This window comes from Anolis carolinensis, chromosome 2 (assembly GCF_035594765.1).
Source record: "Anolis carolinensis isolate JA03-04 chromosome 2, rAnoCar3.1.pri, whole genome shotgun sequence".
NCBI lineage: Eukaryota > Metazoa > Chordata > Lepidosauria > Squamata > Dactyloidae > Anolis > Anolis carolinensis.
The window spans coordinates 192,451,571-192,476,034 of NC_085842.1; the positions used below are offsets into that span (position 1 = coordinate 192,451,571).

General features: G+C 40.9%; 1 protein-coding gene across 1 annotated transcript; it reads left to right on the forward strand.

Moving 5' to 3' along the window:
- Positions 1–299: 299 nt before the first annotated feature.
- Positions 300–24,464, forward strand: pglyrp2 (peptidoglycan recognition protein 2). Its single transcript, XM_062971427.1, has 5 exons — positions 300–401; positions 12,203–12,313; positions 16,789–17,688; positions 19,753–19,963; positions 23,969–24,464. The coding sequence occupies exons 2-5, from the start codon at positions 12,253–12,255 to the stop codon at positions 24,306–24,308; spliced, it is 1,512 nt and encodes a 503-aa protein (XP_062827497.1). The 5' UTR covers positions 300–401; positions 12,203–12,252; the 3' UTR covers positions 24,309–24,464.

A 24,464-nucleotide genomic window follows, 5' to 3' on the forward strand; every position in this document is an offset into this window, starting at 1 on the left:
TTGTTTGCACAGTGAGGCTGCTTCACTTGGTGGTTGTGGAAGCAACTCTTGAAAAACCCAGTTTTCTTTCTTGAACTAGACTGGCTTACTTACTGGTAGTTCCTGGTTTCAATAACAGCTCATAAAGCAGCTCTAAATCCCTGCTTTGAGCACCCTGGGGATCTCCCACAAAAGGTCAATGAGGTGAGGAAGGAGTGTTAGCAATTCCTCCATTCAGTGGGGCTGGATAGTTCAGCTACTTTGACAGAGAGCCAAGCATGTTTGCATAGCGGGGCAATGAAAACAAGAACCACATCTGGCCAAAAGAATGGGGAAATCACTTGTGTAATGCTGGGCAGCAGTGGGGAATTATATAAGGTCACCAGAAGCTGGATGCACATATCTGTTTCCTGCAGAGAGGGGTAAGTGCTGATCTTCCTACTAGAACACACTGGGTGGCTTTTTTTTTTCTCGTGTCAGGAGAAACCTGAGTTGCTTCTGGAGTGAGAGAATTGGCCATCTGCAAGGACGTTGCCCAGGGGACGCCCGGATGTTTTTGATGTTTTACTATCCTTGTGGGAGGCTTCTCTCATGTCCCCGCATGGAGCTGGAGCTGATAGAGGGAGCTCATCCGCGCTCTCCCCGGGTGGGATTCGAACCTGGCAGCCTTCAGGTCAGCAACCCAACCTTCAAATCACGAGGCTCCCTCCTGGGTGGCTAGGGGGGTGGGAATGCTTTGGGAACATATACTAGAGGAGTACTTTCTGCTCTCCCTCTGCTCAAAGAGCATTAGGAATTGAGTTGATAACTTGCCTGTGAGCCAGTTATTCAATGCACTCGCTAGAGACACTGTCCCTTTCAGTTTGAAATGATTCTGTAACCTACTTGCTTTGGCTGCTAAGCCCCGTCAATATTTTCCATTTGGAACCATGCAGCACAGAATGGCAACAGGCTTAATTACACAAAAAATGCTGGTAAAAGGTGCTGAGGCTACTTGTGCCCCTTGTGACAAAGCTGGAATAAAGAACAGCCCTCGATTGTTGTGTGTTTTCTGGGCTGTTTGGCCATGTTCCAGAAGCATTCTCTCCTGATGTTTCACCCACATCTGTGGCAGGCATCCTCAGAGGTTGTGTGATATATATGTTTGTGTGTGTGTGTGTGTGTGTGTGTGTGTGTGTGTGTATGTATATATATATAAAATTTTGCATGGAAAGTTCCTTGACAAAATTGAAGGAAAAGCTAAGATAAGGAGAAGACCTGGCTCTGGCTCACGAATGGGACCCTGAAAAAGGAGACAGAAGGCCTGATCCTTGCAGCCCAGGAGCAAGCCATCAGAACAAATGCAATTAAGGCCAAGATCGAAAAATCAGCTGATGACCCAAAATGCAGACTGTGAAAGGAAACGGACGAAACCATTGATCATATCCTCAGCTGCTGTAAGAAAATCGCACAGACAGACTACAAGCAGAGGCACAACTATGTGGCCCAAATGATTCATTGGAACTTATGCCTCAAGTACCACCTCCCGGCAGTAAAGAACTGGTGGGATCACAAACCTGGAAAAATATTGGAAAATGAACACGCAAAAATACTGTGGGACTTCCGAATCCAGACTGACAAAGTTCTGGAACACAACACACCAGACATCACAGTTGTGGAAAGGAAAAAGGTTTGGATCATTGATGTTGCCATCCCAGGTGACAGTCACATTGATGAAAAACAACAGGAAAAACTCAACTGCTATCAGGACCTCAAGATTGAACTTCAAAGACTCTGGCAGAAACCAGTGCAGGTGGTCCCAGTGGTGATGGGCACACTGGGTGCCGTACCAAAAGATCTCAGCCGGCATTTGGAAACAATAGACATTGACAAAATCACGATCTGCCAACTGCAAAAGGCCACCCTACTGGGATCTGCACACATCATCCAAAAATACATTACACAGCCCTAGACACTTGGGAAGTGTTCGACTTGTGATTTTGTGAAACAAAATCCAGCATGTCTATCTTGTTTGCTGTGTCATAAAATATAATAATAATAATCATCATCATCATCATCTTTATTTATACCCCACCCCATCTCCCAAAAAGGGACTCAGAGTGGTTTTAGTACCTCCATTCTATCTCAGTTGTTCCTTGGTGTTCATCCAATACATTTGCACAGCCAGACACCAAATTAGACCACCCAAACAACCACATTTGGGTTTGATGAAGATAGAACTGCTGCCATTCATATATTGCTGGCACCTCTGACAAAGTCTCCAGCTGATCTCAATCAATCTTAGCAATATTTTTGCTGAATATTTTGAGGTGGGCAAATGATTAATAATTTCCAGCATAAATGCTTCCTTTCTCTTTTTCTTTTAATGATGCACATGGAACCTGGATTTTCTTAGCTAACTTGATATAAGATGAGTACAGAAAAACTGCTGTAGAATTGTGTGTGGGGAAGCATCAGCTCCATGCAATTAGCCAGATACTAACACTATGCAACAAAATTTGATTTTTTTTTCCTGTTTCTGGTTTGAGAGTGTTATTTCCTATTTAACTGTGTGGTATGTACTTTGAAATTAGTTGTTATACTCCAGAAACTTCATTTTTGTGGCTGCCACAAACTACGTTGAATTGGTTGAGACTCGATGAGATCTTCATTGAAAAACTATAGCAAAATGTGCTGCAGGATGTCCCACAAAAGTTTTTGCAGTTTTATAAACTTCTCTCATGTTTTATGATAGAACCAATTAGGTAATGACATTTCTAACCCAGGAACAAAAATCGTGTTACATAGTGTTATAATATGATGTTGCCACTGGTCAGTCTGGATAAAATAATTTTCTATGCAACCAAGAACAGCCTGACAATATTCTGTGTTGTCACTGGTCATTAAAAAAAAAGAAGTTGCAGGATGTTCAAATGACCGTAACATACCCCATTATTAGGTGAATCAAACTTCAGTGTGTATATCATCATACATTCATGTTCCTCATGAAGCCTGGGATGTTGTGAACAAGCCAGTAAGCTGAGTAGTCCACAAAATCTCAGGCTTCATGGGGAGCATGGATGTATTGTGATATACAGTAGAAGTAGCTCAAACATTTAAGTCCATAAACTCAAGACATTAAGTCCATTATTTTATTTTGCATGATGTGCAGACGTGGCAAGAGAAGGAGCTTATATTTCATTGGGTTGCTGTGAGTTTTTTGGGTTGTATGGCCATATTCCAGCAGCATTATCTCCTGACATTTCGCCTGCATCTGTGGCTGGCATCTTCAGGGGTTCTGTTGGCAGTAAAGCAAGTGAAATGTATATCTGTGGAATGTCCAAGCTGAGAGAAAGAATCATTGTCTGTTTAAAGCAAGTCTGAATGTTGCAATTAGCAAGCTTGAGTAGTATTCAGTAGCCATGAAGCTGCAATAAGTGAAGGTATCTGCATAGAGGTAGCCTGGCCTCTGTTGCCTGGGGGCATCCTCTGTTTGGGAGGTGCTAACTGTCATTTGATTGTTTGCTGTCTGGAGGCCTCCTGTTTCTGAGAAGTATTTCTTATTTATTGTCTTGATTCTGGTGTTTTTTTTTAAAATACAGTAGAGTCTCACTTATCCAACATTCTGGATTATCCAACGCATTTTTGTAGTCAATGTTTTCAATACAACATGATATTTTGGTGCTAAATTCATAAATACAGTAATTACTACATAGCATTACTGCATACTGAACTACTTTTTCTGTCAAATTTGTTGTATAACATGATGTTTTGGTGCTTAATTTGTAAAATCATAACCTAATTTGATGTTTAATAGGCTTTTCCTTAATCCCTCCTTATTATCCAACATATTCGCTTATCCAACGTTCTGCCGGCCCGTTTATGTTGGATAAGTGAGACTCTACTATACTGGTAATCAGATTTTGTTCATTTTCATGGTTTCCCTCTTTCTGTTGAAATTGTTCGCGTGCTTGTTGCTTTCAATGACTTCTTTGTGTAGTTTGGCATAATAGTTGTCAGAGTGGTCTAGAATTTCTGTGTTCTCAAATAATAATCTTTGTCCAGGCTGGTTTAATGTGTTCTGCTGTAGATGACTTCTCTGGTTGAATCATGTTCTTTGATTTGTGTCTGGACGCTGCGTTTGGTGCTCCCTATGTAGACTTGTCGACAGTTGCACTGTATACGGTAGACTCCTGCAGTGATTGGAGGATCCCTCTTATCCTTTGCTGAATGTAGGAGAGAAGGCTACTAGAACATGGACATACAGCCCGAAAGACTCACAGCAGCCCAGTGATTCAGGCCATGTAAGCCTTCGACAACACAACTTATAGTTCATTGTCGGTGAGCAGTTCCCATAAAGGTAGACTTCAGCGTGCTGGCTTATTCCCAATACAGTGGAAATCACTATAACTCCACCTTGCCATGTTGTACAAATCCAGGCTATGACTCCAGCTGCCCTTTATTTAAATAAAACTAGAGCAAACAAACACACCCTGTACTTAGGAAGGGGAAAGTCCACAAAATCTGATAGCAAAGTTTCAACCACAAACAGTATACAGAAGTATGTGTATATTATACATTTGCAATAATAGTACCAAAGAAGAGAACCCGGTTTTCAGGATTTTTTAAAATAAAAAAACAAGTTTCTAGTCTTTACAAGATTTTATAGGAAAATTATAGACAGAATTTTGTGAAATTTCATGATTGAGATAGCACAACTGGACAGCAGTTGCTACTCATGGCCACCAAGGAAGAAGGAGAACAGATAAAAATTCCTTCTAAAATAATATTTTGGTTAGGAGAGGTTCCTGAGGGGAAGAATCAGTGGCTCATAGGAAGAAATAACTTTCTCTGGAAGGGTCTAATTTCTATTTCCTGCTTTGGTAGATAAAGGTAAAGGTTTCCCCTGACATTAAGTCCAGTCATCTGACTCTGGGGGTTGGTGCTCATCTCCATTTCTAAGCCGAAGAGCCGGCGTTGTTCCGTAGACACCTCCAAGGTCATGTGGCCGGCATGACTGCATGAAGCGCTGTTACCTCCCCACCAGAGTGGTACCTATTGATCTACTCACATTGGCATGTTTTCGAACTGCTAGGTTGGCAGAAGCTGGAGCTGACAGCGGGCGCTCACTCCGCTCCTGAGATTTGAACCTGGGACCTTTCGGTCTGCAAGTTCAGCAGCTCGGTGCTTTAACACACTTCGCCACCGGGGCTCCTTTTCCTGCTTTGGACAAAACATATTTTTAAAATACGTCTTTGGGTCAATTTATACTGTAGAATTGATACAGTTTGATGCCACTTTAACGATCAAGGCTCAATGCTATGTAATCCTAGGACCTGCAGTTTTGTCAAGCACCAACACTCTATAGAAAAAGAAGATTAAATATCTTGTAAAATTACAACTCTGATTATTCCATAGCATTAAGCCATTTCAGTGAAAGTGCTGTCAAACATTATTCATTCTGTAGTGTATATTAATATCCAGATGATATAGAGGAATAAGACCCCAAATTATGAATTATAGGAAATACTGTGTTTCCTCACTTATCGCGGGGGTTAGGTTCCAGGACCACCCGCAATAAGTGAAAATCCGTGAAGTAGGGATACTATATTTATTTTAATATTTATTAAATATTTATTAAAACGGCTTGTGTGCCATTTTGCACTGTTCTTGATCTGCATGTTCTCCCACAGTAAGGACATCGGTTTCCAGATGGAAGGCGGTCTCGGTCAGGGTTGGCTTGACGCTCCTTCCTCTTGGCACGTTTCTCCCTTAAGCCCTCCATTCATGCCTTTTTGAACTCCACAGCACTGCTGGTCACAGCTGACCTCCAATTAGAGCGCTCAAGGGCCAGAGCTTCCCAGTTCTCAGTGTCTATGCCACAGTGTTTAAGGTTGGCTTTAAGCCCATTTTTAAATTTCTTTTCCTGTCCACCAACATTACGTTTCCCGTTTTTGAGTTCGGAGTAGAGCAACTGCTTTGGGAGAAGGTGATCGGGCATTCGGATGTGGCCAGTCCAGCGGAGTTGATGGCATAGGAGCTATTGAAACACACTTGGACCCCAGGAAACAATCCCTTCAATTTCCATAATCCCCGCACAATGAACTGGAAGATGTGAGAGGAATTTACAACTGAGTTACTTCAGAATCCCTGGATCTTTTTCCTGTTTTTCCTGATATGATCAGGGCTATCTGTGGGAATGGTTCTTCTCCCATGCCTCAAGTCAGCCTCACCTTTGTAACACCCATTGAAATGGTCATCAGCTTCAAGCACCTGTTGTGCACCCACCTTAGACTAACTCTATTGTTCCTACCACAGCCACGCCATTGAACACATCATGAGCCCATTGCCCAATGCCACACCACATTTCTTTCTGATTGCACCCCTCATAGGGACAGATCAATAAGCAGACTGACATTTCAAATAACCCAATGCCAGTTTATTCAATTTCCTGCCACCACAAAGAGCCAACCAGTGATGACATCAGACTGAGTCCTGAGCCATTCAGGACACGGATCCTAGCTGGATAGTTTCTATGATTTTATGTGATTATATTGGGTTTGTTCCCCATGTGAGCTGCCTCAAGTCCCCTGCTGGGGAGATGGAGGCAGCATACAAAAATAATTTATTATTATTATTATTATTATTATTATTATTATTATTATTATTATTATTATTAGCCAATCGGGAACTGGCTCTGGTTTCTTGAATAGCTTTCAAATGAAATAAACATTTGCTGTTGTGGTATGCCAGTTCTCTGGAGTGCTTTCTCTGCTGACATCCTCTCTAGCCATGAGAAGAAACCTCTGATTTTGCTTTCTACCCATCTGTGTCTGATTTGGCCTTCTGGGAAACCCCCATACACACGGTTCTTGTGGTAGCTGAAATCACATAACATAGATACACCCTTAGTTCTCAAGGAGACCTTTAAATGCCCAAATAGCTGTAACTCATTTATTTAAATTCTCTATTCAACCTGAAGTCAACTGCAGCTGCTTTACAAGAGAGGAAGAGAACGGGTGGGAAGAACCACAGAACTAATGTGTATTTACATATTGCCAACCTTGTAATTCCACTCTTACGAACAATATTCTCTCTGTTCTCTTTTAGATCCAAACACAATCCTTCTGTTTAACAATGAGCTTATAGCCTTGTTCAGTGAACCTAATACTTTACCAACATAATCTAATGTTAAGTAGATTCCAATCTCTCTTCCAGCCATTTCATTTTTTTTCCTAATATTCATAGGATAATTCTCAGAAGGGGTGAGGAGCAAATGTTGTGGAAGCTCTTTTCTGGATTCATTGTGTTGATAACAGTGCAGAATAATGCATTTATGTACTGTCAAGTGGGGAATGTTTGCTTTTTCGTATAACACCAGAATTTTATCAGGAGGAGTTTCTTTTTATACTAAAGGGAGATAACCAAATGTATCAAATAACAAAAACTTGTTTTCAGTAATCTCACTTTTCCATTATGCAGAGTAGAAAATTACTAAGAGAATCCAAATGAATAAGTTAAAATTACATAAACATCTATAGTATTAAACAAATTAAACAATAAGAAAAACTAATTTGCAATAGAATGTCACTCTAAAAGGGGAAGTGCATCACAAATAAAAAAGAACATGCAGTTTTGCACAGATTTAATATTTGGTCATTTATAGTTATAGAAGATTTTTTTTCAAGCGTGATATTTTAAAGAATAATATAAGCGATTTCAACACAGTGGGAAAGATGTGACCCAGTGTTGCCTTTCTGCATGCTCTGTTTCCTGTTGGGTTTATCTCTTTTGTTTCTCAAGGCCTTGCTCTCTCTCATGTTTTCATTATTTTTATTTGAACTGGTCTAGGAGTGAATCACAGGTGGCTTCAAACAAAAGCCTTCCATCTGTGAAGTATGATACATAGTCACCTCGATTTAGACTTCTGATATAAAGCAGTCTTAATAGTCAATTCAAAATAAATAAATAAAGCAAAAATGCAATCCCAATCTTCTTGATCAGCAAATGCCACATTCTCATTTCTACAATCAGTGAGATAGTGAGAAAATGGCATCATCACACACATCACCATTCTCCACACCTCATATAGAGAAGAGCACTTCTGCTTACTTAAGTCAATGGGCAGGTTAATACAGCGGAAAGTTCTTCTACTCCCTCCCAGATGGCAGTTTTCTCCAACATGTTGCCTTTCGATGGGTTGAACCATCAGTCTTGATCATGGTGATCACATTTGTTAGGGACAATTAGGGCTCTCATTCAACCCATGCGGAAAAGTCTTGTTGTTGTTGTTGATGATGTTGTTGTTGTTGTTGTTGTTGTTGTTGTTATTCAATTTTCCCCAGTACTGGCACCCAAAACAATGAATAACTTAAAAAGCAATACAGATTAAAACATATAAACTGTCAATATTAAAATAGAATTAAATTAATGCAATTGTCAGAACATTAGATTAAAATACAATTATTGCGTCCTCAATGCAGCGTTTTGGCGACGATGAGCAGCTGCGGGAAGGGGTGACCAGCTGGTTGAGGACACAAGCGGCAGGGTTTTGTGGGGAAGGAGTTGCCAAGCTCATTCATTGCTATGATAAGTGCCTAGATTTGAATGGCGACTAAGTAGTATTTGGGCGCGGCTTTCAACTGCATATGGTAAATGTTTTCTCCTATACCTTGTTCATTTTTAATTCCAAAACGTGATCTACTTTCTGGATAACCCTCATACAATCTTATATGATGGATCTGACTCATCTAGCACTTTTTAAACAGGAGAAGTAGATGTTTATTTATTTGAGAAGTCCCAGCAGATTGGAGGAGGGCGAATGTGGTCCCTATCTTCAAGAAGGGAAAAAAGGACAACCCAAACAATTACCATCCAGTCAGCCTCACGTCAATATCAGGCAAGATTCTAGAAAAGATCATTAAAGAAATGGTCTGCAAACACTTAGAAACAAATGTGGTCATTGCTAATAGTCAACACGGATTTACCAAAAACAAATCATGCCAGACTAATTTGATCTCTTTTTTTGATAGAGTTACAAGCTGGGTAGATGCGGGGAACGCCATGGATGTAGCCTATCTGGCCTTCGACAAGGTCCCCCATGACCTTCTGGCAAACAAGCTAGTCAAAGGTGGGCTAGACAAAACTATGGTTAGGTGGATCTGTAATTAGTTAAGCGAACGAACCCAAAGGGTGCTCACCAATGCGTCGTCTTCATCTTGGAAAGAAGTCACGAGTGGAGTGCCGCAGGGTTCTGTCCTGGGCTCGGTTCTATTCAATGTCTTTATTAATGACTTAGATGAAGGGTTAGAAGGCACGATCATCAAGTTTGCAGATGATACCAAACTGGGAGGGATAGCTAACACTCCAGAAGACAGGAGCAGAGTTCAAAACGATCTTGACAGATTAGAGAGATGGGCCGAAACTAACAAAATGAAGTTCAACAGGGACAAATGCAAGATACTCCACTTAGGCAGAAAAAATGAAATGCAAAGATACAGAATGGGGGACGCCTGGTTCGACAGCAGTACGTGTGAAAAAGATCTTGGAGTCCTCGTGGACAACAAGTTACACATGAGCCCTCAATGCGATGCGGCGGCAAAAAAAGCCAATGGGATTCTGGCCTGCATAAATAGGAGTATAGCGTCTAGATCCAGGGAAGTCATGCTACCCCTTTATTCTGCTTTGGTCAGACCACACCTGGAATACTGTGTCCAATTCTGGGCACCGCAGTTGAAAGGAGATATTGACAAGCTGGAAAGCGTCCAGAGGAGGGTGACTAAAATGGAGAACAAGCCCTATGAGGAGCGGCTTAAAGAGCTGGGCATGTTTAGCCTGCAGAAGAAAAGGCTGAGAGGAGACATGATAGCCATGTACAAATACGTGAAGGGAAGTCATAGGGAGAAGGGAGCAAGCTTGTTTTCTGCTGCCCTGCAGACTAGGACGCGGAACAATGGCTTCAAACTACAGGAAAGGAAAATCCACCTGAACATTAGGAAGAACTTCCTCACTGTGAGAGCTGTTCGACAGTGGAACTCTCTGCCCTGGGCTGTGGTGGAGGCTCCTTCTTTGGAGGCTTTTAAACAGAGGCTGGATGGCTATCTGTCGGGGGTGCTTTAAATGAGATTTTCCTGCTTCTTGCAGGGGGTTGGACTGGATGGCCCATGAGGTCTCTTCTAACTATACGATTCTATGATTCTATGATTCTATTTACTGTATTTATAAAGTAAATAGATTCTCACCGCAAAGGAGACTCAGAGCAGCTTGCAAGTAGGCAACAATTAAATGCATGTAAACAGACATAAAAATAAAATACACTAATACATTGAAAACCATAAAGTTAAAAACATCTAAACATTAAAACCAATTATTAAAACCACACGTTCTAAAATCATAATCCAGGAGCCATTCTGGTCATAATTGCACTTATTCCGTAACACTTATTGCACTGCATTACTGTCCAAAAGCTTGGTCCCACAGCCATATTTTTAGATTTTTTCTGAAATACAGGAGGGTGGGAGTGATCTAATTTTGCTGGGAGGGAGTTCCATAGCCGAGGGGTCATAACTGGCCACAGGTGCATTTGGGGGCGGGGCCAAGGGAGGGGCGGGGCCTCTTCCAAGTGCCAAAGACAGGGCTGAGCCTCCTGAGGTGCCTGTTAGGACACAGGGGGCGGAGCTAGAGTGGGCGTGGCTTTTTCCCAAGAGCCCGAGACAGGGCTGAGAATCTATACCTCTCCTGAGGCACTTGTTGGGACACAGAGGGTGGAGCTATGGAAGGGGGCAGGGCCTATTTGTGGCCCCGCCCATCTCCCCCTCCCCCCAGCCCTGCATCTTGGACTAGGGGAGAGGCTCAGCCCCGCCCTCTTGAGCAGGAGCCACACCCACCCCTCTAAGCCACGCCCCTTTCCAGGGGGTGCTGAGTAATATTTTTTTCTGGAAAGGGGGCAGTAAGCCAAATAAGTTTGGGAACCACTGGTTTAGGGCTTTATAGGCTAAAGCCAGCACTTTGAATTGTGCTCGGTAGCAGACTGAAGGCAACTATAAAGAATGCATCTCCATGATACAAGATCTATCTATTTAGAAAATTTTTGAAGACACTCAAAAATGATTAGATATAATTCACTTAATAAAATCCTGTGAACGGGCATGTAGGATAGTGTGAAAGTATTTTTTAAAAAAACCTAAAAGAAGGATGATCAAATGTATTGAGGAGTTCTGGCCATGTATTGTGTATTGTGAAAAAATATATGCTTTCATCACTTGCAGTACTAACCAACTGTAATTCTAAGGAACTTTTCAAGGTTAACTCTGTGTACAATTATTACATTAATCTAATCTGGAAGTTACATGATCACCTATATAACCATGATGGAATCTTGCTTGAGTCACAGCTGGTGTTTCAGCCTTCGCTGATAAAAGGGATCCGTTGCCACCGGAATGTCCAGAAACAAGGCTAAATCTACCTGGGTGAGAAATATTTTCACTAACAGGTACAATTTTTTAAAAAAACTTTTTTTTCCTGTCAGGAGCAACCGGAGTTGCTTCTGGAGTGAGAGAATTGGCCGTCTGCAAGGACGTTGCACAGAGGACGCCGGGATGATTTGATGTTTTACCATCCTTGTGGGAGGCTTCTCTCATGTCCCCGCATGGAGCTGGAGCTGATAGAGGGAGCTCATCCACGCTCTCCCCAGGTGGGATTCGAACCTGGCAGCCTTCAGGTCAGCAACCCAACCTTCAAGTCACAAGGCTTTTATCCCCTAGGCCACCGGAGGCTCCTTTAAAAAAACTAGCTGGTGTATTTGTGTATATTTAGATACTATTCTAGTTATTCAGTCATCTCTTGTAGCAGAACAGGTTGTTCGTCTGGAGGAAGGTCAGTTTCCGCTTTCCTAGGGTGCAGCTTCAAATGCTACCAAAACCTGATTGGACCAGAGTAATACAAAAAATGTAACATACAGGACCAATTATTGCCCTATAGCACCACCTACAAGCCTCCAGGCATCAGAGATGGGGGAAACCCAGCCTACACGCAGCCTTAGCTCAAATTAAGAGAGGCAAAAACTCATAGTCCGCCTTATAGACTGTCCAAATGGACTTCTTTATTCGGCAAGACATGTGGTACCATCTGGAAATGCTGTGTGAATAGGCTGCCTTCATTTCCTGTTAACCTTTAGAGCTCCTTCAGAGGCCCAGACCCTTATCATTGCTTTGTGTTTTCTCCTCTCCCTCCCACTGTATTGCAGGTGCCAGCAGATACCACTGTCAAAAGGCTGCTCTTCACCCTCCTAGCAAGATGTTCCTGCTATGGCTGGGATTTGTGCCTGTGCTTCTTTGCAGTCCTGTGATGAGTACAGGTAAGACTCAATCAACACATTTGGAAACCTGTGTGATCCTTCAGGAAACCACCCAAAGAGACTAGTCAAGACTTTTGTGAAATAAACAAGAGCATGTGATATCCCTGGGGGTGCATCTATAGTGCAGAATTAATGCAGATTAATGCCACTTTGACTGCCATGGTTCAGTGCTATGGAATCATGGATGTAGTAACTCTGTGACGCACCAGGGCTATTTTGAAAAGAAGGCTAATAACTATAGGTGTGCAAAATGGCTGAAATATGATTAGTAATTCATTTCGGAGATTTAGATGACCTCTGTTTTGATTCGTAAAGGTTCAAAGGGGTGCCGTTCAGATTTGTAAACCGAATCTCTGAATTGTAATTGCAATCTTTGTAATTGCTTGGTTAAGATTTGTTCCATTAGTGGCAATGCGGCTCATCTCTCTATCATTTTTATGGCACTCTTGTTGGCAGCATATATGACTTTGAGCCTGGCAAGTTTCAGAATGTTTCGGTCATCCACTGATTTTTAGGATTTTTAAAAATGATTTTATAAATATTTTTTTAAAAAAACTACAAGAGGTATCCCCTTGAATTTCTGCACAATGAGATAACTTAGGCAGGGCATCAATAATAATAATAATAATACAATAATAATAATAATAATAATAATAATAATAATAATAATAATACATCACACAGTCCTAGACACTTGGGAAGTGTTCGACTTGTGGTTTTGCGAAACGAAATCCAGCATATCTATCTTGTTTGCTGTGCCATACAACGTCGTTGTGTTGATAATAATAATAATAATAATTTTATTTTTATACCTCGTTACCATCTCCCCAGAGGGACTCGGGGCGGCTCACAGATATAAAACAAGCAGACAGTGGTGTCAAATACAAAAAACACACAAATAAAATTAAAAGGCATAAAATAAAATCACAGTCATTATAAAACACATGATAAAACACAACAATAAAATCATACAATGGACTGGGCAAAGTGCACTGAGTGAAACTTGTAAACATGAAGGAAGTTAAGGTGCTATAAGATCATGGGGAATATAAATACACTTTATTTATATTCCAATTTATCTTCCCGGAGGGACTCAAAGCAGATTACAGTTTACATATAAAGGCAAACACTCACTGCCTATTACCCAGTGAACAACAACGACATACAGTACACAGACAAATGTACAAAGACAAAGACCTTTCAATCCCTCAACGTTTCAGAAAGATTCGTTCATCTTCTAATTTTTAGGTATTTTAAAATTTTCTTTCAATTTTCTTTTATTTTGTATCAAAAGCATTGCATAAATAAATATAAAACTGATAAAAATAGAGGGACCACAAGTGGCTAAATCATTTTTGATCAAAAACAGGCAACAATGACCACATTGTCTGCAGTTTTACAGGCAACAATGACCACATTGTCTGCAGTTTTTTCAGTTAAGCATTTCTTTAAAAAAAAAAACTACCAGAGGTATCCCCTCAAATTGTGGCACAGTGAGACAACATGAGCAGGGCAGCTAGCCTGTAAAGTTTCAGAACAATTAGTCTCTCCACCAATTAGTCTCTCCACCAAGATTTTTTTAAATTTAAGTACATGTGATTAACCTTACTAGGGCTTTAACGTGGGATGCCCCGTTCTTCTAGCATGAGCAGAATTCTGGGAAATGTAGTTTAGGGCGGGGCCTTTTGAGTACTCTACTACAGAGGTACTCACTTTTCCAAATTACACTTCCCAGAATTCTGCTCACACCAGAAGAATGGGCCTGAAGTTTGGGGTTGGATAATTTTAACAGAGGAAGGTTATAGATTGGATATATGAAAGGACAGAAACAAACAGAATGATCAAAAAGCTACTATAAGTTTAAGTTTTAAGAAACACACAGAAACAGAACGAACCTCCAAAACCACACGTGTTTCTCTTTCTCCTGCAAACACCACAAAGATATAGAGAGACACTGAGGGGAGGAGACCAGCTTTGCAAAATGCTGCATGATTGCCTTTCTTTTTCTGATTGGCTAGCAAGGGAAAAAAACAGTATGCAGTACCCCTGTCAATCACATCAACCCCTGCCTCCTTCCACCCCAGACAATTATGGACAACGAAGCACGTTTTGTTACATTGAAAAATTGCTTCCAAACAACACAGCTTTCCAAATCTTTCCAAATGTTTAGGAGACTGGTGTATAACAGACACCCCTCACTCTACACTCTTCACACAAGCAAGCACACGTATGTGAGAGACGAGGGAACACAGTTTGATTTTAGAATTTTCTTTTAAAATGGTAACTGGCACCAACCTAAAATGTTTTTAGGATTTTTGTTGTTAAATGTACTTGAGATAAGTTTCTCCCATTCCCTGCCCACACTGTTTCCACCCCCTGGCTTCCAAACTGATGTTTACTTTTCTGTGGTATTTAATTGTTGTATTGCTGGAACTATTATAAAGGCTTCTTAATAGAAAGATATACTGTAGAGACTTTTGAAAGTTGAAAATAGAATAAAAATTTATTTTCTTAAAACAGGCAAATAATTACTTCAGAGAGATACATAAGCGTAAACGGTTATAGAAGTTCTTCAGCTTAACTTAGTTGTATGTTTCAGATTACTTCACTTAGTTTCAAACACTTCCAGTCAAACCAAACTATCTATTGGTCACAGAAACCCTAGCTCTATTTGCTGAGAATAGTCACGAGTTCAACTAACCTAAACTAGATAGCCCCTGGGTTGTTAACTAACTCTAACCTAGAGTCCTTCCATTAACCAGCCCAGTAGTGAGAGTCAATCTCTTGAATTATTTCCCCCCCCCCCCCAAGAGATCCAAGCTGTCTGACCTATCCTGTCAGTTTCACAGCTCTCAGTTCTCTCACACACAACCAAAACTCCAAACTGCACTTTCCTCTCCAAAACCCAAAACCGAACTGCCTTGGAGCTCTTTTTTTCTCTGCACTCTAAGACTTGGCTCCTCCCATCTGCTCTGGCCAATCCTGAGATTCTCTCTCTAAGCTCCTCCCTCTTTCTAACCACACTCAAGATGGCTGCCTGGCATTCCTCTACAAAATGGAGGCCTGCCTCACTCACTGTTACCCAGGCTTCATTCCCGGCCTAATAGGTAAAGGTCACTACATGGTGTTTCGATATGTAAATGTTTCAGAGGGTCCCCTTCTCATTAGTAATTTGAAGGTTCTTATTAAGAAATCATACGATCTCCAAATTACAAAACGGAGGTCTGAAGCTTTGCACACTCTTACTAATAACCTTTAAAACTACAACTCCCATCATTTCATAGGATTAATTCTACAATGTAGAAGCACCGTAAAAGGATAGGTTTACATCACAGAGGAGTCAGGATGGGTAGGAAAAGAGGAAGGACACTTTGGGTTGCTCAATCTATCTAACCCTATTACGACTGCCTACTTTGAAGTAATCTTGTCTCAACAGTGCCTTACTTCATTTCTATCAGTTTTCAGCTTTCCAGCTTTCTGAGAGCTTGAGAATACAGTTACCCTTCACATTTGTGGGTTTGACCCTTCCCAAATGAGACCTCTGTGTTTAGGGTCAGAGAGCCCAGCCTTTTGTATTTATTTATTTGTTTACAGTATTTATATTCCACTCTTCTCACTCTGCAGGGGACTCAGGGTGGATCACAATGTACATATACATGGCAAATATTCAATGCCATACAAACAGAGACAGAGACAAAGACACAGAGACAATTTAACAATTTCCGGCTTCATGAGGGTATGCTCAATTCCGGCCACAAGGGGAGCTGCAGCTTCATAATCCACTGTGGCACCCAGTCCTCAATGTATTACTTCCTCAATCCTTTCCGCACTCTGCTGGACGATTTTTAATGGTGTTGTAAATTAGTTAAATTAGCCTCCCCGCACAAGCGGTACCTAAATTTCTTACTTGATAGATGCAATTATCTTTCGGGTTGCTTAGGTCAACAACGGACTGGGCTATTGTAATGGTTGGGCACTCAATCTGACTCGGGCTTTGAACTCATGACCTCTTGGTCAGTAGTGATTTATTGCAGCTGGCTACTAACCAGCTGTGCCACAGCCCAGCCCTACAGCATGCTGAGTCCAAGAATTAGCAAAAAATAATACACTATTACAATAATAATCACAAACATATACTTGTTCCCACAACTTATAAAAGATGCAGCAAGCGGTAATATACAATGAGACATAAGTTTGTTATAATCATAATACTAATTGCTATTTCTTTCCTGTAAAAGGGAGTTTCTAACAAGTTTCTTTAAACAAATTTCCTCCTTAAAGTAATAGTGTCTTTTTCTTTCTTGTAAAATGAGATTTCCAACAAAGTTTGTATATACAGATTTTCCTCTATGCTTCCTTCCACGAATTAGTCAGGTGTGAATCCTGGATGAATTGATCTTCACATGCTTCAAGCTATTCCCTGCCTGCCTGCGTGTGCAAACTTTTCCTCTTTCTTTCATTCCTGCCATTTCCAGGTGCTTTGACATTCCACATGAATTCAGTGATTGGGATTCTAAAAGATTTGGAATTCCATCTGAATGGGACTCTGAACCTGGCTGTGAGGGAGCTTTTCCGAGAACTGGAATACTGCAATGGCAAGCTGTGGCAGCAATTCCTCTGCCCCATGGCTTCAGTGCCATCAGATATGTCATACCTGAATGAGCCGCAGAGGACTTTCCTCAGACATTTGGTAAATCACACAGTTGATGCTTCTTTGATAGAGCATGGGGTGGTCTTAACCCCTGATGGGACCACAATTTCCCTCAGTCCTCTTCTTGCTGGAATAGCAGTTGGATCCAAGAGAAGGCAGGAAACAGTTCTTCTTGGCACACCTTTGGTCACTGACTCATCTAATAACTCTCGTCCAGAGCCACAATTCACTTTGGACCCCCTCTTTGCCACCACAATAGCTATGGACCTTGGCATGGCTTTCCTGCTCTTTCAGACTAACCAGAGTGAAGCGGCCCTGGGGCCAAATGGATGCTGGGATAACATCTCTGCACCCCATACATTCACTTTGATGGGACCTCCCTCCAATATTACAGACGCTTTCATCAATGGTGCAATGGACGGCCTCGTTCTCGGAGCCCTTGTTGCAGAGAAATATGAAACAACGTCCAGCCTCAGTGCCCTCCTGGGTGACTACTATGGAAGAAAGGGCCTGATATGGAGAAATCGTGTGACTAGGAGCAACTTCCGACGAAATAACTTTGCAGCCCTGGTGAGTGAGGAAAAACTAAGGGACCAAGTAAGGCGTTCCATGGAACTACTTAGGCAGCTGAATGAAGACAGTCCCCTTTTTGAAGGCATCACAAGTGAAGAAACAGGACTTCTGGCAAATCAAGCAGTAGATGAATTCATGGCATTATATGTAGGTAAGTGGCAAGTAGTTCAGAACATCGCTTGATTGGAACTACCGTATATACTCGAGTATAAGCTGACCCGAATATAAGCCGAGGCACCTAATTTTACCACAAAAAACTGGGAAAACTTATTGATTCGAGTATAAGCTGAGGGTGGGAAATGCATCAGCTACTGGTAGATTTCAAAATAAAAATAGATGCCAATAAAATTATATTAACTGAGGCATAAGTGGGGTAAATGTTTTTTGAATATTTACCGTATTTCAAAGAAAACAGTAAGCTAACTCTGTAAGTAAATAAGTAGGGTCAACAAAAACAATATGTAATCAACAATAATAATCATCATCATTATCATCAACAACAACAATAACAACAACAACTTCCTTTGTATACTGCTCTATCTATCTCCCCATGGGGACTCAGGCCGGCTTCCAACATAGTAACAGGCAAACATTTAATGCCTATATAATCAATGCAGAGCTAGAGATAGCTCTATAATTATATAAACTAATTTCACATTTGCATTTCCCCCTTGAAAAGTTTGCAAATCCTCTGTGCATTTCCCTCCTGCAATATTTGCAAGTCCCATTTATCTATGTTTACATCTATCTAGACATCTTTGTGTGTGTGTGTGTGCATATTTAAAAGGCCTATATCTATATTAATATCTATCTATCTAGACATTGCTCTATATATAATTATATCTTTATAGGACTTGCAGAGACTTGCAAACATGTGAGGGGAAATTCATATATAAAATTAATGTATACATATAGGTACAGATATACAAGTACATGGAAATCTCTAGATATCTAAATGTAGATAGGATTTGCAAAGACCTGCAAACATATGAGGGGAAAATTCATATATTAAATTAATGTATTTGTAGGGGGAAATCTATACAGTAGAGTCTCACTCATTCTGCCAGCCCGTTTATGTTGGATAAGTGAGACTCTACTGTATATTATTTACAAGCTTTGGGGCAAGCTAAGGAAGAAATACAAGCAAAGCCCTCCTAAAAACAACTTTGGCCTCTTTTCCCCTCCCCTTTCCCACCTCTTTTATTTACCCCTTTTCAAACTCTAAAAGTAGCCAGAAAAGGCTTTTTAAAACTTCCCTTCCTCTCCCAAAAAACCCACCCCATTTTTGTTTCCTTAGGAATAAAAAGAAATACACACCTTCTGTTGTTCTCCTTTTCCTCCTTCCCTCCCTATTGACTCAAATGTTCTTGCAATAATAGTAATAATATCTCCTGAAAATTTGCAAGAGTCTCTCTTATTCTTCCCCTTCCACCATGCAATATTTTTCTTGCAAGAGGCTCTCACTCACTCTCCTTTCGCTTTTGAAAACATTTCCTTGTCTCTCTCTCTCTCTCTTAAAAAATAAGATAACTCCAGCCTGGGAGGAGAAGCGGAGAAGGGAGGTTTTGGAAAAGAAAACATACTGTGGCCTCCAGGCTCCGCTGCCTGGCTTGACCTTGACCCGATTATAAGCCGGGGGAGGCTTTTTCAGCCCCCCAAAAGAGATAAAAAAAACTCGGCTTCGAGTATATATGGCATTTATTTTATCTGGCCTGTCTATACATGGCTACTGGCTACAGTTGCTGCAAATCCATCAAAATAGCCTCATTGGTTTCTAACGACCTCGTCACACTTACTTAACAAAGCGTCTAGGACAGTTTCACCTTGGCTTCAGGACGGAGCCCCATGCTGGCCATCGCACAATGTTGTGTGACTTCCAGCTCACGGGAGGCTTCCTATGGAGCCAGCACAGGGCCTCAGCACTTAGGTGACACTTCCCCCATGTGATAAGGAACATATAAAATATTTATATTTTACTTTTATGAAATAGAAGAAGCTTCATGTGGGGCTTACAATTATGCAAAAGGGATATTGAGGATAATATCACATTATAGTTCTAACTTACCTATAGGAAATCACCAGGAAAACATGTTATGGGACTATACCTAACTACCATGTCTCAATTGTGCTTTAGTTTAACAGTTTGCAGCTTCCCAAAGCCTAATGTCGTCTGTTCTGCTCTGTAACTCTTTTTTGTTTGACTCCTCCTCCCCAGAGTGTCCTGCAATCATCCCAAGATGTATGTGGGGGGCCCGGCCCTATAGAGGAACACCAGCACAGCTTACTCTGCCCTTGAACTCTGTATATGTCCACCATACGAGCACTCCTTCAAAGCCATGCCAAACCTTCTCAGTATGCGCAGCTGATATGCGCAGCATGCAGAGATTCCACCAGGATGTTCGTGGCTGGGATGACATTGGCTACAGGTGAGCATTCATCCATGTCTGATGAAAGGTGAGAACCTAAAAGAAGCTCTGGACATCTCTACTCCCTTTTTGCTCCTTTTTCCTTCTCAAAAGGCATAGTGTAAAAACACATTTAATGTACAGTTCACAAATTTTCAGAAGCATGCCTCAGCACTCAGGCTTGCAGACCAAGCCTGTGTTTATCCTTCAATAACCAATCACAAAACAAAGCAAAGCACAATAACCTCAGGAAAGACATATGCAATGGCAAACAGACATCTTTGCATCCCCTAAGGAGGCAGCACTATTCAATATGTCTAAAAGCATCACATAATTTGACCTGAAATCATAATCTACACAAAAGGTGCAAATTTTTCAAGGTTCTCCAGAAGACCACTTGCACATTTAACATCTGTGAAAAGTAAAATGAATAGGAGAAAGTTGTGAATGGAACAGTAAAAGGGTAGGTAAAGGTTTTCCCCTGATATCAAGTCTAGTTGTGTCCAACTCTGAGAGTTGGTGCTCATCTCCATGTCTAAGCCAAAGAGCCAGTGTTGTTCATAGACACCTCCAAGATCATGTGGCCGGCATGACTGCATGGAGCGTCGTTACCTTCCTGCCGGAGCGGTACCTGTTGATCTACTCACATTTGCATGTTTTTTAACTGCTAGGTTGGCAGAATCTGGGGCTAACAGTGGGAGCTTTCGGTCAGCAAGTTCAGCAGCTTGGCGGTTTAACCCGCTGCGCCATAGGGGGCTCCTGAATGGAACAGTAGTTAGATGTTTTTCCTGCCATAGTGCAACTGTCTTTGCAAAACATGAGCTCTAGTTTTCCCTAAGGCATTGAACCTATGTCTGGGTCATTTATCTATATATATAAAAGAGTGATGGCATCACGGCAATTCACAAAACAACAAAACTACAGGCCCCCCAACCTCAAAATTTGACAACACAACCCATCATCCACGCCTCAAGGTTGATATAACAAAAAGAAAAGAAAAATAAAGTCCTAATTAGAGGGAGAGCAATAATTGTTTTTTATCCAATTGCTGCCAGTTTAGAGGGCTAATCTCTGCCCACTTGGTCGCCTAGCAACCAGCCTGTCAGCAAAGGGACAGCCAGGGTTCAGTTAGGGGACAGGCAGATTTAGGCCTAATTTAGGCTTCTTCCACAGATTATCTAATTTGCACTGGATTATATGGCAGTGTAGACTCAAGGCCCTTCCACACAGCTATATTACCCATTTAGAATCTTATATTATCTGCTTTGCACTGGATTATCCTGACTCCACACTGCCATATAATCCACTTCAGTGTGCATTTTATACAGCTGTGAAGAAGGGGCCTCATATAATCCACTTCTAAGCAGATAATATAAGGTTATCAATATACAGTAGACTCTCACTTATCCAACATAAACAGGCCGGCAGGATAAGTGAATATGTTGGATAATAAGAAGGGATTCAGGAAAAGCCAATTAAACAAATTAAGCACCAAAATATCATATTATACAACAAATTTGACAGAAAAAGTAGTTCCATGTGCAGTAATGCTATGTAGTAATTACAGTAGAGTCTCACTTATCCAACACTCGCTTATCCAACGATCTGGATTATCCAACGCATTTTTGTAGTCAATGCTTTCATTAATATTTTGGTGCTAAATTCATAAATACAGTAATTACTACATAGCATTACTGTGTATTGAACCACTTTTTCTGCCAAATTTGTTGTCTAACATGATGTTTTGTGCTTAATTTGTAAAATCATAACTTAATTTGATGTTTAATAGGGTTATCCTTAATCCCTCCTTATTATCCAACATATTCGCTTATTCAATGTTCTGCCGGCCCGTTTATGTTGGATAAGTGAGACTCTACTGTACTGTATTTACAAATTTACCACAAAAATATCACAATGAATTTAAAACACTGACTACAAAAACATTGATTATGAAAAGGCAGACTGCGTTGGATAATCCAGAACATTGTATAAGCGAATCTTGGATAAGTGAGATTCTACTTTAATATGAAATAATTACTGAGATAGAATAATGCAGAACAATATAATCTCTAAAACCAGGCAGTAAATAAACAGGGGAATTCCACACAGGAAACAATCAGGGCCAGCTAACACCTCCCAACAAAGTATTCCCATCATCAAAGTCTGGCAAATCCTGTTTTCTCAGGGCCACAGACAGTAGAAGCACATAAAATATCGCAAACAACACTACTCTGAAAACAAGGGAATTCCAAACAGGAAACCATCAGGGCCAGCTAACACCTCCCAACAAAAAATTCACTCAGGGAGGAAACAGCCAGGCTTTAAAGCTGCAAGGCCATTACATCCTAATCATTTTGCCTCCAACAGACAAAAAAACCAATCAGAAATATTGTATATTCACAACCTTTAGGAAATAATATCCCCTGATGGCGCAGCGTGTTAAAGCTGAACTTCTGGACCGGAAGGCCGCAGGTTTGAATTGGTGGAGTGGAGAGAGCCCCCACTGTTAGCCCCAGCTTCTGCCAACCCAGAAGTTCAAAAACATGCAAATGTGAGTGCATCAATAGGTACTGCTCCGGCGGGAAGGTAACGCCGCTCCATGCAGTCATCCCACATGACCTTGGAGGAGTCTACGGACAACGCTGGCTCTTCGGCTTAGAAATGGAGATGAGCACCAACCCTCAGAATCATACATGACTGGGCTTAATGTCAGGGGAAAACCTTTACCCTTTACCTTAACTACCACCAATTCCTCAATACTTTATCTCCCATACCACCATACTTTGCCACAGCAACGCGTGGCCGGGCACAGCTAGTACTATTTAAAGTAGTGCACAGGAGCTTATAGAACAAACAAACAAAAAATTCCACAACCTTTTTGTGTATGAAGAAAATGGTGCATGGGCCAGGTTACAATCCTCCTTTCTTGATGAAAGTTGTAATGCTATGCCCAGTTACATGTCCACTAAAATCAGTAAATCTATTTTCTTGGAGTTGTTTTTTGGAATTTCCAACTTTGCTTCAGAGGTGCAATACAATATTATCAATTTATTACTGTACATCATTTCTAAGAAGTAAGAAGCCTTTGAGAATGTCTAGCCCAATGGTTTGCAATTATGATAAAACTGCTCAGCACCTTTATCCCATTCCCTAGTTTCATAGCTACAATTTGCACTATCCCTTTCCTTTCTTCTTGTTTACAGTTGGCCATGTTTTTACGACACTTGACACTATAGGTGCTGTTCTGAGTTCAAATTGTTGTTTTATATACTCATGGTTTTTATTCTGTATTGTACTATGTGTTTATTTTATGCGTTGTTTTAGGCACCTTGTGTCATATGTAAGTTGCCTTTGGGGAGATGGAGGCAGGGTACAAAAATAAAATTATTATTATAAATATTATTATTAAGTATTTTAAATACACCTTAATCATCTCTCATGTCTTTTGGTTGTAAAAGACATATTGCTACTTTCTTGGAAGGATGTCATTTGTAAGTACAGTAGAGTCTCATTTATCCAACATAAACGGGCCGGCAGAACGTTGGATTAGCGAATATGTTGGATAATAAGGAAGGATCAAGGAAAAGTCTATTAAACATCAAATTAGGTTATGATTTTACAAATTAAGCACCAAAACATCATGTTATACAACAAATTTTACAGAAAAAGTAGTTCAATACGCAGTAATGCTATGTAGTAATTACTGTATTTATGAATTTAGCACCAAAATATCACGATGTATTGAAAACATTGACTACAAAAATGCGTTGAATAATCCAGAACATTGGATAAGTGAATGCTGGATAAGTGAGACTCTACTGTATTAATATATGAAAACCCTCTTCTGTTGTGTAAATCACATCAGCAGCAACATTGTACATCTTTCCACAGATGGAATATAGATGGATAAATGTGCATTTGCTCCAAAAAAAAAACAAACCACTTTTTTCATATTACGATTCCCAGAGTAACAAATTCCCTTAGCCATTCCCACCACCACAACACTTGTCTTTTCTCTCTGCACAGTTTTATTGTTGGAAGTGATGGCTACCTATACCAAGGCAGAGGCTGGCACTGGGTGGGAGCTCACACCCTGGGCTACAACAGCAAAGGTTTTGGCGTCAGCTTCATTGGGGACTACATGAAGACCCTTCCAGCCACCTTTGCCTTGGAGCTTTTGAAGAACAACTTCTTGCAGTGTGCAGTGAGAGGCTCAAGGCTGCAGGCCAACTATACTATCTATGGGCACCGCCAGATGGTATTAAACACCAGCTGCCCAGGAGACAGACTCTTCCAAGAGATAGAAACATGGAAAAGATTCAAGGTCAGATGCTTCATGGACAAGGGTGCTCACAGCTGTGTTTAAAACTCTGCACAAGGATCCCTGACACAAGAGACGAACAGGGAGAAGTCTTCATCAGCATCTTTCTGTGCTCAAGTCAAACACCAGGGGGAAGCATGCGTCAAGGAGTCAAGGAGGAATCAACTCACGTCCCTTTGCTGAAATAAATTGGAGAAGTCA

Excerpts from the sequence above, each read along its gene's own strand:
- pglyrp2 (XM_062971427.1), top strand. The coding sequence starts at position 12,253 with ATGTTCCTGCTATGGCTGGGATTTGTGCCTGTGCTTCTTTGCAGTCCT. Across the intron at positions 12,314-16,788 it reads CAGTCCTGTGATGAGTACAG|GTGCTTTGACATTCCACATG; the intron begins GTAAGACTCAAT and ends TGCCATTTCCAG. Across the intron at positions 17,689-19,752 it reads ATTCATGGCATTATATGTAG|AGTGTCCTGCAATCATCCCA; the intron begins GTAAGTGGCAAG and ends CCTCCTCCCCAG.